This window comes from Cydia amplana, chromosome 12 (assembly GCF_948474715.1).
Source record: "Cydia amplana chromosome 12, ilCydAmpl1.1, whole genome shotgun sequence".
NCBI lineage: Eukaryota > Metazoa > Arthropoda > Insecta > Lepidoptera > Tortricidae > Cydia > Cydia amplana.
Window position 1 is genome coordinate 15,913,060 of NC_086080.1, and position 16,012 is coordinate 15,929,071.

General features: G+C 38.8%; 1 protein-coding gene across 4 annotated transcripts; it reads left to right on the forward strand.

Annotated features, from left to right (window-relative positions):
* Window positions 1-65: 65 nt before the first annotated feature.
* On the forward strand, window positions 66-15,521 carry LOC134653160 (transformer-2 protein homolog alpha). 4 transcript variants are annotated; one of them, XM_063508506.1, is made up of 8 exons: window positions 66-227; window positions 344-477; window positions 3,817-4,000; window positions 7,010-7,138; window positions 9,086-9,258; window positions 11,333-11,386; window positions 11,802-11,932; window positions 14,687-15,521. In XM_063508506.1, the coding sequence occupies exons 1-8, from the start codon at window positions 213-215 to the stop codon at window positions 14,695-14,697; spliced, it is 831 nt and encodes a 276-aa protein (XP_063364576.1). In that variant the 5' UTR covers window positions 66-212; the 3' UTR covers window positions 14,698-15,521. The 4 variants fall into 4 exon arrangements, with proteins under 4 accessions (XP_063364576.1, XP_063364574.1, XP_063364578.1 ...); XM_063508504.1 differs by having other exon boundaries at window positions 15,071-15,521; XM_063508508.1 differs by having other exon boundaries at window positions 3,817-3,982; window positions 15,071-15,521.
* The last annotated feature ends 491 nt before the right edge of the window (window positions 15,522-16,012 follow it).

Here is a 16,012-nt window from a genome sequence, read left to right on the forward strand (position 1 = left end):
TTGATTTTAATTGATTTGGTTTGCCGCCTTTTACAAAGCATAGAAACAAAACGTACAAAAGCAAGCGCCAATCGTTGTGCCGCCATTTTGTTTTTCAGTTGGTGTTCACAGTGAGGCGTGCGCGTGTGATATTATTTGGATTTCTGCGGTTAATAATAGATTAAATACGCGTAAATTGTTTTGCTTTCATTGTACACGCCATAGAGATCATCATGTCAGATCGAGAGGTACTATATTAGCGTATTGTTAGACAATCGTTGGGTACAAGACCGCGTGTTTTATTTGGTCGTATTTCGTTTGTTTGCTATATTTACTGACGAGCGTGTCGTTTCCGTGGTTTCAGAGGAGTCGCTCGAGGACTCGGAACGGTTCCCGCGAGGTAGCACCTAAACCTCCGACGATGTCACGGGGCCACAGCCGAAGCCGGTCTCGGACGCCGCCCCCGCCAAAAGCTTCAAGCAGGAAGTATAGAAGCCCGTGAGTACTTATTTGCTTTGTAACATGACTGACCTTCGAGCGCGGACAGTAGATGTAGTGCATTCTATCGATTTGTAATTAACACAACAGTCATATTAGTAATTACTTAATCTGCATTTAGTATATTACTAAACGACATGTAACCTCGCTGTCAAGGTTATGTGATTTTTGCGTATACCTTCATTGCGCAATTTTGCGTATACCTACTTCATTGCGCAATTTTGCGTGTATTTTAATATCGTCCTTGTAAACGCGTGTTGTCGCCTAACAACTTGATAACATCTATTGCTATGTTGGAATCACTGACCGATCAGTTGTTTTTTTCCGTGTTATAATTCCCTTTTTAAATGTAGCTATGAGATTGTTTACATCCGTAAATTCAAATTCAGTACATAGTAGAAATAATGAAATAGGTAGTGAAATCATGGTTTGTTTGGTCAATAACAATCATAATGCTATGGCAACCTGTTTTATCAATAGCTACATTACAAGCACAACCATCCTATTATTATCATGGGCTGATAAGAATTATGGTGCGCGCGATTATAAACATTTTATGTCCAACCTAAATGGAACTGCTGAGTTTTATTAATGTTTGCATAAAACCCTGAGTTTATGCATATCAAGCCATGGAGAATAAATTAACTCTTAACTCATGGATTCAAAAATACTATCGTGGGATTATTCGTATTTGCATTATTTGACATATTATGACTGACGTATATAGAGATGTAACTAACCCAAATCAATTGTCACAGCAAGCGATTACAATTGGATGGCACATAGTGATATGTGATTTTATCAATTGAAAATTTTATAGAAAATGTATTCAAATTTAAGAACCCTGGACACCCTGGTGTTTGAGGGTATAAGTTAACCAAAACCGGCCAAGTGTGAGTCGGACTCGTGCACGGAGGGTTCTGCACCATCAACAAAAAATAGAGGAAAAATATCATGTTTGTTGTATGGGAGCCCCCCTTTATTTTTAGTATTTGTTGTTATAGGGGCAACAGAGATACATCATTTGTGAAAATTTCAACTGTCTAGCTATGGTGGTTCATGAGCAGTGATCGGAATCGGTAGTGCCATTTCACGGGACTTCAGTGCGTAAGCTTAGTATGGATATACCTTTTCACCCCGGGTTTTCATATTACCTACTTCAATAGGGCTGATGACACATGTTGAATTTTATAACAAAATCTAGTAAAATAGATAGCAAATGAGCAATTTATCACAATATTGTGGATATAAAAAAAAATATGGAAATAATACAAAAATACAGCACCTGAAAGTTTCAAAGTTTTTTTAACTTTCAAAAACGCAATTAGTAAGGATAACATTCGATTCCTTATATTTTATCCAAAAAAAGATTGTACAGCAACTATACCTATACATAAACACAATATTTCACCGACAAAAATGCAATTTTCTTGTTTTATTCATACTTCAAGATGCGATGTCAGTGACCTTGACGTCACGTTCACATAGCGATTTGTTTGGGGCGTTTCGCGAGTGATGTACGACTGTCGAACTTTGACTATCATTTCTGATTTTTGTATTGCTTTAATGCAATGGGTCCCATATAGACATTTGATCCTAAAAACAAACCAGATTGATTTATATCATAAATGAAAATTTGGCATCTAGCCTATTAAAGACATGCCAAGAAATATTTTCGTGAAAAAATAAGAGTCTTGGAATCCCGAGTCTTATCCATGTTAAGTACAATGTTTGAGGTCATTCACCCCAAATGGCACTACCTATTCCGATCATTGTTCATGAGATACAGCCTTGTGACAGATGGACGGACAGCGAAGCCTCTAGTAATAGGGTCCCGTTTTTAACCCTTTGGGTACGGAACCCTAAAAATTGTTATTTGTTACTCATTTTTGTTTACCAAGCCCTTGCCATGAGTAGACGTCGCAAATTTTTAGACATAAAATGGCATTATTGTTTGGTGCTCTTAATCTGACCCATTAGGTAGGTATAATGGCTGGCAAGCTCAATACATTAAATAATAATAGCATCATGATTCATTAACGTGATAAGAGTTGCCATTTTTTCCTTGTCTGAATGCATGTAGACTAATCAGCATGTTGTAATTATCCTTCTGTTTGTTTTACATGATTTTAACATTCCATTTGACTCTTAACACTAAATCTATTAGCTAACATATGTGAAGAGCTGTTTTTAAAATTTGAACTATACCAATATTTATTCAGATTGACACAGTAATAGCACCACTTGGTGAAACTTAGCTAAGAAAACAACTTCAAAATACCCCGTTGTTGATGTATGTCATGACGTGGATGTTATTCCTTTCATTTTTAGGGTTCCGTACCCAAAGGGTAAAAAACGGGACCCTATTACTAAGACTCCGCTGTCCGTCCGTCCGTCCGTCCGTCCGTCCGTCCATCCGTCCGTCCGTCCGTCCGTCCGTCCGTCCGTCCGTCCGTCCGTCCGTTCGTCCGTCCGTCCGTCCGTCCGTCTGTCACCAGGCTGTATCTCACGAACCGTGATAGCTAGACAGTTGAAATTTTCACAGATGATGTATTTCTGTTGCCGCTATTACAACAAATACTAAAAACAGAATAAAATAAAGATTTAAGTGGGGCTCCCATACAACAAACGTGATTTTTGACCAAAGTTAAGCAACGTCGGGCGGGGTCAGTACTTGGATGGGTGACCGTTTTTTTGCTTGTTTTGCTCTATTTTTTGTTGATGGTGCGGAACCCTCCGTGCGCGAGTCCGACTCGCACTTGGCCGGTTTTTTGTTTATATTGCATGATTCCTAGATTCCTACCAACCAGGCCTCATACCAAAAGATCAATTTTTAATTTATAATATGTAACTACTTTATATAAGCTCAGATATCTTTGGGATCTACTTAGTCTCCAAAACATGCTTTGGCCTGATCTAATAGTCGATTTAGACTCTCGCGCGAGCCACGAGACGAGCCGCGAGCCGAGCCACGAGACGAGAGTGTAAGCGCCAAGCGGTGGGCTCGCGGCTCGTCTCGTGGCTCGCAAGCTCGTCGAGCTAATATAATTTAAACACTAACGGCACGGCATAAGGTTTATAACCGAATGACAAGCCGAACGCGAGTGTAAACGGTGGACTCGCGTCTCGTGGCGCGGCTCGCGGCTCGTCTCGTGGCTCGCGCGAGAGTCTAAACCGAGTGTAAAAAATCATGCAAAAAACCTAGTGCAGTTGTGTTGTTAAAATAGTCAACCTGAAACATTCCTATATTTATCACTTGACATTTTCATGTGCCTCCCGTACTCCTAGTCCTACCCGATCCCAGCATGATACTGACCACCCATGTTGCACTGACGCTAGCTCGCGCTCCAGGTCGCGCTCGCGCTCGGGCTCGGCGCGGCGCGGGTACCGCGCGAGCGCGCGCTACTCGCGCTCGCGGTCGCGCAGCTACTCCCCGCGCGGCTCCTACCGGCGCTCCCACAGCCACAGCCCCATGTCGTCGCGCCGCCGCCACCAGGGGGACAGGGTGAGGGTTGCTTCATATGTACGTGAACAATCTTGTGGTGCTACGCGGCGTGTAATAAACAGAGCGACAGTGACAATACATTTTGTAATTAAAACAGATATTTTTCAAAATCTCTTTGCTCTGCTTTTGAGGTCCCGAAACGTTAGCTAAGAAACTACTTAGTTGTAGGCTTATTTGCCACAATGGCACAGAATAAGTAATAGTATACTTCTGGCATGCTCTCAGTAAAGCGACTTACCCACAAACTTCAAACTTACACAATGACGCGTATACAGACGTGCCGTGCACACATATAAACGCAAATGATTTTTGATGAATGGCGTGTCCGCCTGTGACAATTATAAAAAATTAGTTACGATGATCTATACTACAATACATATATTTCTGTTTTTAATCGTCATTCTACATCAGTCCTTAGTTTTCATCCTTAGATCATCGGTAAATACATATATAACCTATTTTAGTTTATTCTAGTCACATAAATTATTTTGTAGTATATAAAGGATATAAATTAGAAATTAATTAAATACATGTTAAACAAGTATTGAAACTATTGAATAGATTTTTTGTCAAATACTCATTAAATTATTGCTCATTATTGCTTTCTTAAGCGTCGTCTCCATATTGCGCGGCAAACCATCGAACATTGGCTCGCGCGGCAGCCGCGCGCAATGGATACCGGGTTGGCTCGCGAGCCAGCGAGTTGGCTCGCGAGCCAACCCGGTATCCATTGCGGGCGGCAGCCGCGCGAGCCAATTTTCGATAGCTTGCCGCGCGATATGGAGACGGGGCTTTATGTAAGAATAGAATACGAATGTGAGAAATTTTCTGCAATTTGATTGTTAGCCCTTGAACCAACCAATTCTAGCATTACGAAATTCAGTAGATTCAGAGTTTGTAGGATGAAAAACATGCATATTTTTCGACCATCATAAAAAATGTGACACGAATATAGCAATTTCCCATTTACATTCAATAGCAGGTCACAAGTAATCAAATCAATTGACTCTGTAAGTCACTCTGTAGGATGTTTACGGGTAATTCCCCACACACAGACAACGGAATGTAAAGTATTGGCAACAATTGTTTTTGGTTTGAAGTGGCACTCTGTTTCTTACACCGAGCTCATGCACGACTTATTTAATTAGATATAATTATAGCTTAAGATTTATTTATCATGTTTATATATTTAAGGTCTGAAAATTATCTGTCAGATAAAGACAACAGCAACACTCTTTTTCTTGCATGTGAAAAAAAGGGTGCAAGCTAAAAGGTTTTAATTAGATACATACAAGAAAATATTTATTAACCAGTTACAGAATTTGTAGTTTTGTGAGTCATGACTCATGTTGACTCTAATAATTTCACGGTTTTCTTCACGTACATTTTGCAAACTCGATACTTGAAAATGGATACCTCTCTTGAAAGTTCCGGAACATGCCACGCGCAGTGAAAAAAGCGTAAAATTACGATAATATTTATTTGACAGATATATATATTTTTTTTAGTCCATTTCTTTTCAGATTAGAAACATTATATTATATCCTCAAAAGTAGTGATAACTTTCTCCCCAAAATTAAATCTAAATAACTATGCACTGAATTATAGTGTCGTTTATATATCTAATTATTATTGTACCGCAATATTAGATATCATAGAAACCCTAGCAATGAAAAAGAATATAATTATTACCACTACTTTTGAGGTTAGAATAATTCTAATCTAAAAAAAAGCCGGAGTATAAGTGTTAGAGTAATGTTTATTTTATTTGAACACCACATGCGACCCATCGTATCAGAGCCTAGTTTCTTTAACCTAGTATTTCATCGTATGTAGCACAATATAAACTACAAACAGTATTTTAACTAAATTTAACGACAAGAGTTCCTCTGGCGTTTCTTTTAAATATAAATCTTTAAATATATTATCGCCAATATTGTGGCGTTTTCGTTGCAGCATAGTTGCTAAAGTATCTATCTCTATACTCTACAATATAGCAAATGTATGGCAAATTAATCAAAAGAGGGGAATAGAAGTGCTGTGCTCTCGGCCTTAAATAGGGAACCCTCTCTGGCTCGGGCTATAGCATTTAGCCTGCTTTGTCTACATATTTCCAAAATTGCGAAATTTCCACATTGAAAAATTCACACATCGGAAAATTCGGCAACTTCTCAGTATACATGGGGATAAAAAATTTCCGTTTCCAAAATGAACATTTCCTTAATTTCCTATGGAATTTTCGAGAACTTTTCCATCTTTTTTGCAACTTTCCGCTACATGCACATCTGTAGTTACGCTCTGTGCCCTGTTTATCAACAGCTTGTATTACAAGTTACGAGCTTTAGATAAATGGGCACTGGTCTGATCATTATCAGAAATGTTTGCCGCCATATCATTAAGTTTCCTCGTGTGAGTAAAACCACGCTTTGTGTGAACCTGTTTCTGTTTGGAGTTTATATACTGCTTCCCGTATTTTGTGACTGTAGTAGACCCACTTTGCGCGTTATTATTTCCCAAAGCTTGTATGTATGTTGGCTTAGTCTCCACCAATATTTTGACACATTTGAATTGAGCAATGCATTTAATAATACCTTTTGTTTTCAGCAGCTGCAGAAGGCAGGAGCCTTGAGATAAGATTGATGTCGTGTTCCTTTGCAGCTTTTGTTTAATTGGAGACAAATATAGCTTTAGTAAGGTCAATACGGGTAACTGTAGCAGTGGGGTAAGCGCGGACGTCCTTCACATTGCGGCGTGTTTACTGTTTGATTAATGTTTATTGCGAGTTCTTACATTTGTCTCTACACGCAAGTAACAAGTAGCAGATGTATGAACTCGCAATAAATACGTTAGTGTGTAAACAGGTCTCAATTTTAAGGCCAGTCACAACCGTATGCCACACTTAGGTATTGACCTTAGGTGTATCCAAATCATAGCGGTAACTCAAGCATTTTAAAACCTCATCACTAATTTTATCAGCATGATAAAAGCTGTAAAGCTTTTGGTAATGCTCTTATATCTTGTCTACAGGAAAACCCGACGCCGTCGCGGTGCCTGGGGATCTTTGGGCTCAGCCTGTACACCACGGAACAGCAGATCAATCACATCTTCGCTAAATATGGACCGGTGGAGAAAGTGCAAGTCGTCATAGATGCTAAGGTGAGTCACACCTTTTCCTGGTTAACCTTGTTTACAGAAAGAAACTGGACAAGTGCGAGTCTGACTCGCCCACCGAGGGTTCCTACAGTCACGGACAGGCAGACGGACACGGACAGACACATGGACAGAGGAGTCTTAGTAATACGGTCCCGTTTTTACCCTTTGGGTACGGAACCCTAACAACGTACTCCATTTTTTAACACGAGTATTTTCTAAATTCTGAAAACAACAAATGAAACGCGACATGTACTTTTTAGTTTATTTATTATAAAATAAAGACTTCTCATGCTGTGTGGTGCGATCATTAAGTGGAGAGCCAATAACCATTAGACCCACCTATTAATGCACCTAGCCATTGACATGCGACCCACCCATTAGTACAGTGATCTATCATGTAACTTTTTGCGTGATAATGTAAACTACGCTACAATAGGTAGACGTGGGATCATAAATGATAATTGTATCACTTTTTCTGGGCGAAGTATTTTTTATGCTTTAAATGGCATTGCTTGTTACATCGCAGTTCTATATACCAACAACACTGGCATATAAACTATGAACATAATTATCTAGACCCTACAGAAGTCCGCTTTATTATAACTATTATAAGTACTGAGGTTTTTTGGCCCGCAGCCGGAATTAAAGCCCTTTTGGTCCGCAAAAAGGAAGCGGGAATGCTGATGGTCTGGCCGCGACCTTACCCTTTCGTATTTCGTATTACCCTTACGATCTTACCCTTTCGTACCTATCAGGGATGTTGCGAATATCCGCATCCGCAACCGCGGAACTTCCGCATTATTTTCAACATCCGTATCTGCATCCTCAACTCATCCGCATAAAATCAATGCGGATTTTAATGCGGATGTGGAACAGGTCGGTACAGGAACGTCTTAGCATCGGCGTAAGTGCCAGATTGCTAGGTATTAATTTAGTCATTAGCCAAAAAAACCTATTAGAAATGAGCAGTCAAGCGTGAGTTGGACTTAATGTACGGAACCCTTGGAACGCGAGTCCGACTTGCACTTGGCCGGTTTTTTGAAATAAAAATTATTAAAATGTAATATTTGACGTTTTTTATGTACCTATCTTGACATCCGCATCCGCGGATGTGAGCCTTTAAAAATCCGCATCCGCGGATGTCAAAAAATCGGCATCCGCAACATCCCTGGTACCTATGCCTTGTCCCGTATACGTACCACAAAATGTACAGTTTCAAGGCTATTAATTCAGTAGCAAATTTTTGACAAAAGGCATATGAAGGGTTAATATCGTACTCGCCACTGCCTTATTATTAAAAACAATTAACGGGGTCCCGTTGTTTCCCATAAAGTTTTAAGTCATAATGTATTGTTTGTCATATTATCGTTAGTCATAAAACTGAAACCGTTAACATTTCAGGATTTTCAATAGATTATCTTATAGATAGGTTAGGTTAGGTTTGTTTTATGGCAATCCTGAAAAGTGACGCGTTTCTGAACCAAATTAATTATGACTAACGAAAATGCGGGCAAACAATACATTATGGCTTAAAACTATTTGGGAAACAATAGAGACCCGTTTTTGGGCGTTTTCTAAAATAAATATTGAAAACCCGATTCTCCCAGATCCTGGTGTTTTTGGGTTCTTTCAACTCAGAATCACTAGCATATTCAATCCTGATGGTAAAAAAATTGTCCCAAAATGTTGTATGAAAATTGTACATTCCACTACGTCACGTTACATACAAGTGAAAAAATTTCTCATACTAAAAACGTGACGTAATGGAATGGACATTTTGGGACATCTTTTTTTAATGGTAGGATGGAGAGTGCTGTCGATTCTGAGTAGAATGAGCCCAAGAATGTCCAGATTTGAAAGAATCGGGTTTTCGATATTTATTTTAGAAAAAGCCCTTTTATTTAACTGCAGTTTTTCTTAGCCACTCGTTCATCAAGTAATTTATTACAGACCGGGCGATCCCGAGGGTTCTGCTTCGTGTACTACGAGTCGCAGGACGACGCGAAGGTGGCCAAGAACGAGTGCACCGGCATGGAGATAGACGGGCGCCGCATCCGAGTGGACTACTCCATCACGCAGCGCGCGCACACGCCCACGCCGGGCATCTACATGGGCAAACCTACGTGAGTACTACTTTAGTTGGTAGTACAGTCGCCATCGTTTATACAGGGTGTCCCAAGAAGTAGTGATATACTGAAGCTACCCAGCTATAAAATTACCCAGTATGTTCACAACTTCAAGGGCGCTTAGAAAAATAAAACATACTGGGTAATTTTATCTTTCTTGCCATTAATTTTTTTTTAAATTCCATTCAGAGATCTAACGATAGTAAATGTTACCATACTGAATTGGCCTATCTATCAGCTTAGCACACAAAAAAAATCAAGCATCTACCGCAATAATTCACGTCACCATAAATAAAAATTTCATCGTACTCGGCGATAGGTGAAAAATTAAAAAAAATCATAACTCCGAAAATACGAAAAATCGCGGAACATACATGGGAGTGATTCAGATAGCCCTCTAGGTCCTCTACCTCCCAGCTTCAGTATATCACTACTTCTTGGGACACCCTGTATATCGAAGCGGCCAAGGCGCTCTCAAATAACTGAACACGCCTCTTTTGTCAAGGCGTTACAGTCGTGTTCAGATATTTTTTAGCACCTCTGCCGCTCCGATATATCTGATGGCGACTGTACGTCTTTTCTGTATTGACCTTCTGTATGTTCGTGGGATTTGACAGTTTAACTAATGATCTGGACTAAACTAGATAATTGTTAAACTATATTGGATAGGGACATGAGGGGAGATTAAGAGTGACAGAGAATAATGATACCAAAAATTTGAAATGCATCTAATGGCATGAAAGACACATGAGAAAGCATTTGTTTCCATTATAACTACTCCTGTTGCTCTCCCTACCATAGAATCAGAGTACAAACTACACATTTGCAACTGTGTATATGTAAACTGTTTATACGACAACGGTTTCACTCACTTGAATTTTTAGTCTCTATTGGCGACATGTTTCGGGCCCTTCGGGGGTCCATCCTCAGGCTCGAGTGCTCGCGGCGACTGCAACTCGTGCACGAGTTAAACAGTATAAACAGTTTAAAAATGTGTATATGTAATTGAAAGATACATAGCAGAGGCAAATCATTAGGGGCACAATCAGATCTATATTGTAGCAAAAAGCGACTGATTCACCAATGTGATAGCAATTATAAACAAAATTATTGTGTAGTATCGTCACAACAACTCTACACAATGGCTGTCCAATGGATAATCGTATCATACATCTGTAACAGCCGCATATCTCGTTGTTTGAATTGGTATCCAACATGAAATGCTTTCGTAAACCTATTTTTCGCGAAGCCCCTATCTATGTGTTGGTAGATGAATGAGCAGATTTAGAGTGAGCCAGCCAAAAGATTAGCTGGATTACTAAAGGCCTGGTCGTACATTGTGTTGTAAAACACTCTTTACTTGGGTAATTCGCCAGTAACTAGTTACCGGCCAATAACTGGCTACCCTAAACTAAAAATGAATTCTATTCACCTATAAATAGAATAGTATAAGGTTTTAATAACTGGCCAGCCTTCAATAACTAGCCACCTTATACTTAAATGAATTCTATTTATATTTTAGGTGAATAAAATTCATTTTTAGTTTAGGCTGGCCACCCTAAACTAACTACTGGCGAATTACCCTATTTATATTATGAAACTTGTATCTTTGTGTTTTCTTAAAGTTGCAGTTTATTTCTGTTTACATTTATTTACTCTTTAGATCACCATGCGTAAATTTATTTCTGTCTAATGTAGGTTTTTTTGCTTTTTTGTTGATAATTTTTGTTATCTGTCGCGATTGTTTCACCGGATCGGATGGTATCATCAGAAAATCAGTGCTGGATGTTGCCAGCATCATGTTTAGGGCTCATTTAGACGGCGCGTGAACTCGCATGCGATTTTAGTTACATTGCGGGCCAGTTAGGTTACAACAATTCAACCGACCGATGAAATAACGCAATGCCATGAAACTCGCATGCGAGTCCTTAGATTCTCATCTCCCATTTCGTGGCACTTTCTCCTTCCTATGTTTTTCTCTCTTGCGTCTGTGCTTACGAATAAATTATTTATATTCTATTCTATTTCAAATGCTTGGGTGCATTCGATTGAGTTTGATTTTTCCTTATAGTGTGAGCGGTCGAGGTGATAACGGCTACGAGAGGCGAGGGCGAGGGGATAGAGAGTAAGTTATTTCAATTATTGTTGATCCTAGTTTAATGTTACATTTTTTTTTTCGATGTATGTGTATGTATTTAGATTACTAACATTAGGGACGGCTGTCGTTATTTAGGCATCATTTAGCATTTAGTTGTTAAGTATAACTGTCGTTTTCAAGCAAAATGTGCCACATTGTAATAATAGTAAAAAAATCTAGTCGAACGAAGGGGCTCTCTCTATCAATTTTTTTTTCATAATCTACAGAGGAAAATGGGGACTACGTTTGTATGGAGTGCCGTCGGGTATTTTATGATTTCGTTCCCAGCCCGGACGACCCGATAATCGGGATCGTGATACTACAGCTTACGACGAAATTTTTGTGGCCTGGCGCGGATGTATTGTTTGGCTGGGTGGCAATGAATACACTCTTTCCCTTACAGCGACTACTACTACCGCGGCGGCGGCGGCTACCGTGAGCGTGACTATTACCACCGCTCGTACCGCCACCGCTCGCCGTCGCCACACTACCGCCGCTCGCGCCGCTACGAGCGGGAGCGCTCCTACTCGCCGCGTAAGTCTTATTATGAACGATAAGGATAGATACACATTCCTACTGCCGTCCCAGGTATCATCTGGTTACATAGTGTTGCGAGTTAAGACATGATTCAATGTTAACCCTAGAGTAGTCGCTTTTCCATGAAACGCGAGAGCTCGCGTTGAGAGCATTTTAGCACCGTTCTAAGAATGGATTCCAGAGTTTAAATAGATAAGAAAATATTGTAATAGTAACATTTATTATAGTTTTACACCAAGTAGTTAAAAAAAGTTAGTACAAAATAGAATAAAATTTAGCGAACATTGACAGACGGTTTGGTGCAAGCCAGCCATTGTAGTAAAAAACCGGCCAAGTGCGAGTCGGACTCGCGCACGGAGGGTTCCGCACCATCAACAAAAAATAGAGCAAAACAAGCAAAAAACAGTCACCCATCCAAGTACTGACCCCGCCCGACGTTGCTTAACTTCGGTTAAAAATCACGTTTGTTGTATGGGAGCCCCACTTAAATCTTTATTTTGTTGTGTTTTTAGTATTTGTTGTTATAGCGGCAACAGAAATACATCATCTGTGAAAATTTCAACTGTCTAGCTATCACGGTTCGTGAGATACAGCCTGGTGACAGACGGACGGACGGACGTACGGACGGACAGCGGAGTCTTAGTAATAGGGTCCCGTTTTTACCCTTTGGGTACGGAACCCTAAAAAATGGACTTCCGGTTCGAGCGCCATCTTGATGGTTAGCCTCGTGATTAATTCCTTTGTTTTTTGCTCATTAATATTGTTTACAAGCCTAATACCTTACCTTTATCGATACCTTATTATACAGTAAACTAAAAAATGGTGGTGTGCAGTGAATGGAGAATTAATCTTGAAATTCTTGAAGCGCGTTTAACCACCATTTTGGAGTCAACGGCCGGTAGTCCACATGCTACTTGTAAAGGCCGCTATCCCTATACAAGAGCTAATAAAACCACCGTACACTGTCTTGTACTACCCGTACAACCTTTCTCCTAATAATACCTTGATACTGGCGAAATGGTCCCACTGGACTAAAGCCATAATTTTAAAAGAATGAATGAATAGTAGAAAAGCTATTTGGGAATCGGTCATGCCTTAACTTGCAACACTACACAGATCATGTGTCAATGCTGTGGCTCTGTAGTTTAGATTATCGCCTAACGCTTGGATTCTCGTAGTCTTTAACAAATAGACATCTTTTTTTAAATGCTTGGTTTTAAATAGCAGCCAGAAAATATTTCGCCAGTGCTCACTAAAACGTAACAAAGCCAAGAATGTCACTAAAACCAATATATGAAACAGAAAAGAGAAACCTGTAGTTTCTGCTGATATTATTATTAACTTTCTTAAAAAGTGCCATAGTTAAGTATCCTTGAGAATATTTATCGCAAAAACTAAATGCGCCCAAAATATTATGTCATCCCTTACATCTCCACTATGACATAATTTTTTTGCATGATTCTCCTGAACACAATAACTATGCCGAGTCCTTGTCCGAGTCCGAGTCATTACTCTACGCTATTTCTAGTAAATCAATTCTGTAAATATACAGTTGCATTTTAGTTAGCTCATGTTTTTCTAGTCTTGCTAAGTACAACCAATGCAATCATAAACTAGGCAATACATTCAAACCGTGCATGTCGTTATCGATGTCATAAAAGGTCTGAACAAATAACATTTGCTACTTGGTTCGCTGTTGTATCCATGCGTGTTTCTTTAAACAGTTATATTACGCGCATAAGTTGATTATGTAATATGAATTTCACAATTGTTAAGGAAGGAAACATGTTACAATCAACTAAAACTACCATAGTACCATCATGAACATTGTTAACTGGCATTTTTTAAACCCATCGGACATAAAGTCCATAAATCTTTTATCTTGTACCAAAGCAACGATTTCTCGGCGCTGCATTTCTACTTTTCCATACGAATACGATAAAATGTTAATCAACGTTTGTATCAGCGATAACGAAATTTTAATGAAACCTTTTCCCATAGCAACGTATGAATTTAACGTTCATCATAATCACTTACTACTATTATGAGACGACTTAAATCGACTTATGCGCGTACTATTAAAATTGATAGGAGTTTTTAAATTGGTTTTTAACAATTATGTAAGATTGATAATTTTACAATATACGTGATGGTTTTACTTATTTATTATTTCTTGTTCTGCTTGGCATGTCAAAATATCAATGCATCAAAACATCTATTATTCCTTAGTAATAAAATTGTCATTGCATGGAGCCACAGAAATTAGTTGTTGAAATATGATCTTACTAGGATTTTTGAACTTCCAACGTATGCCTAAAGCAGGCATATTTATTCCCGTTCAAGTGGAATGGTGTAAAAGAACATGTACCATTTTGACATCCTTTTTTTCTTTTACCCCATTTCAACTTTGTGAAAAACTATACATTGTTATGCAAGCCAAAGAAAACTGGTAGTTTTTGATGTGCATTTTTAGTGATATCAAATGAGACGTAATAAAAAAACTTAAACCAATGTCTATATTTTGCAATTAGATAAATACCAAATTTTTATTTTGTATAATTGTTAGGCCTAAGTTTAATTCATTTTCTCATTTCAAATGGTGTTTGTCCATCAATAGAAACCATATAAGTTTAAATTAAACGGTCGTTGAATAATGAATAGTTTAAGGTACAATTGGCAGACAAGCACCAGTCACTTGCGCGTCTCACCATGCCATGAACACCCTGGTTACTCCCCTCTTTGACTTTGCAGGTCGTTATTAATAGTTCCGTGATGCTGAGGTCAACTTCATAGCATAGATTTTGATACAACCCTCCCCATTGTATCGCTGGCCTCCTTTGTGCATTTAAACGGTTTCTGCGTAGGCCGGCGTAGTTTATCGAATATTGTTAATTTGATATGACTTTTGTAAATAAAATGGATTTAATATCGATCGTTCGCCACGGTCGCGCGCTCTGATGTCCAGTCAACGAGAGGAACTCGTTTTTGTTTTAACATTAGACGCGATGCTGAAAGGGTCTAGATGTAAGTTAGTCTGTAACGCCCCCACCGGGGCATAGTTGCCTCTAGGTTGTAAAATTATAACTAATAAAGTTTTAACACTAAGTCTAATATTGATTTTGTTTGTTTGAAAAGGTATTGAAACAAGAAGTAAAGGATGAAGTTCCTTGAAACTAACTGTGTTGAAGTTTTGAAAATGTTTGATTGAAAAGTCCTTTCGAAATGGAAAATCCCGACCGGTTGGTGGGTGCCGAGACAACAGTTCGGTGCCGAAGCGAAGCTTTCGGAAAATGTTGGCAAATGTCTAAGCGAAAAGAATATGATCGAGTCGGCGGCGTAAAGTAGGCAGCGACACTGGCGGGAGCGCTGATCATATTCTTATCAAACGACAACTAACTATCAAGTCTAAGCATCCACTTCTTTATACTACTTTTCAACGTGATCTTATTGCATTTTTTCAGAGACATAGTATGTATTTAAATATAATTATATATCGAAGTATTGAGTATGACATCATATTTCATATTCTCTAGTGTAGACTTGTGTTGTGAGCGACTTGTTAATAAACATTAGTTTTGTAATGTCATTATGGTTCTTCATTCAGTATTCTGTCCCACCTGTTCTTGTCCAATCATCCCTTCACCTTCCGACTGATGTTGCGGCGGGACGAATTGATGAGCAAACAGTTAATACCACTTGCTCTGAATTCTTCATGTAACACACATGGTTTAATTTATAAACTTGAAAAAGAAAAGACACAGACGAGAGGTAGTGCGATAAAAAAGAACTGAACATTTTTGGACATGTCTTCGATAACATTTTACAGTAATTACATTAACCTAGCCTGTGTCTTTGGGTTGGAAAAGTAGACTAGCCCATTTGGTCATTTGTATTTAGTGTACTACTATTTATGATGTATTATAATTCTATATTGTATTTTAAGTAGATTAGTGGGGTATATTCGCTGTATCAATAACAAACATCATTCTCTATTGGGTTTTTATTAAAATCCTTAACAATATCTATGTATAACTATAAATAATAAATATTACATACGTGTCACATTGGCACTCCTTA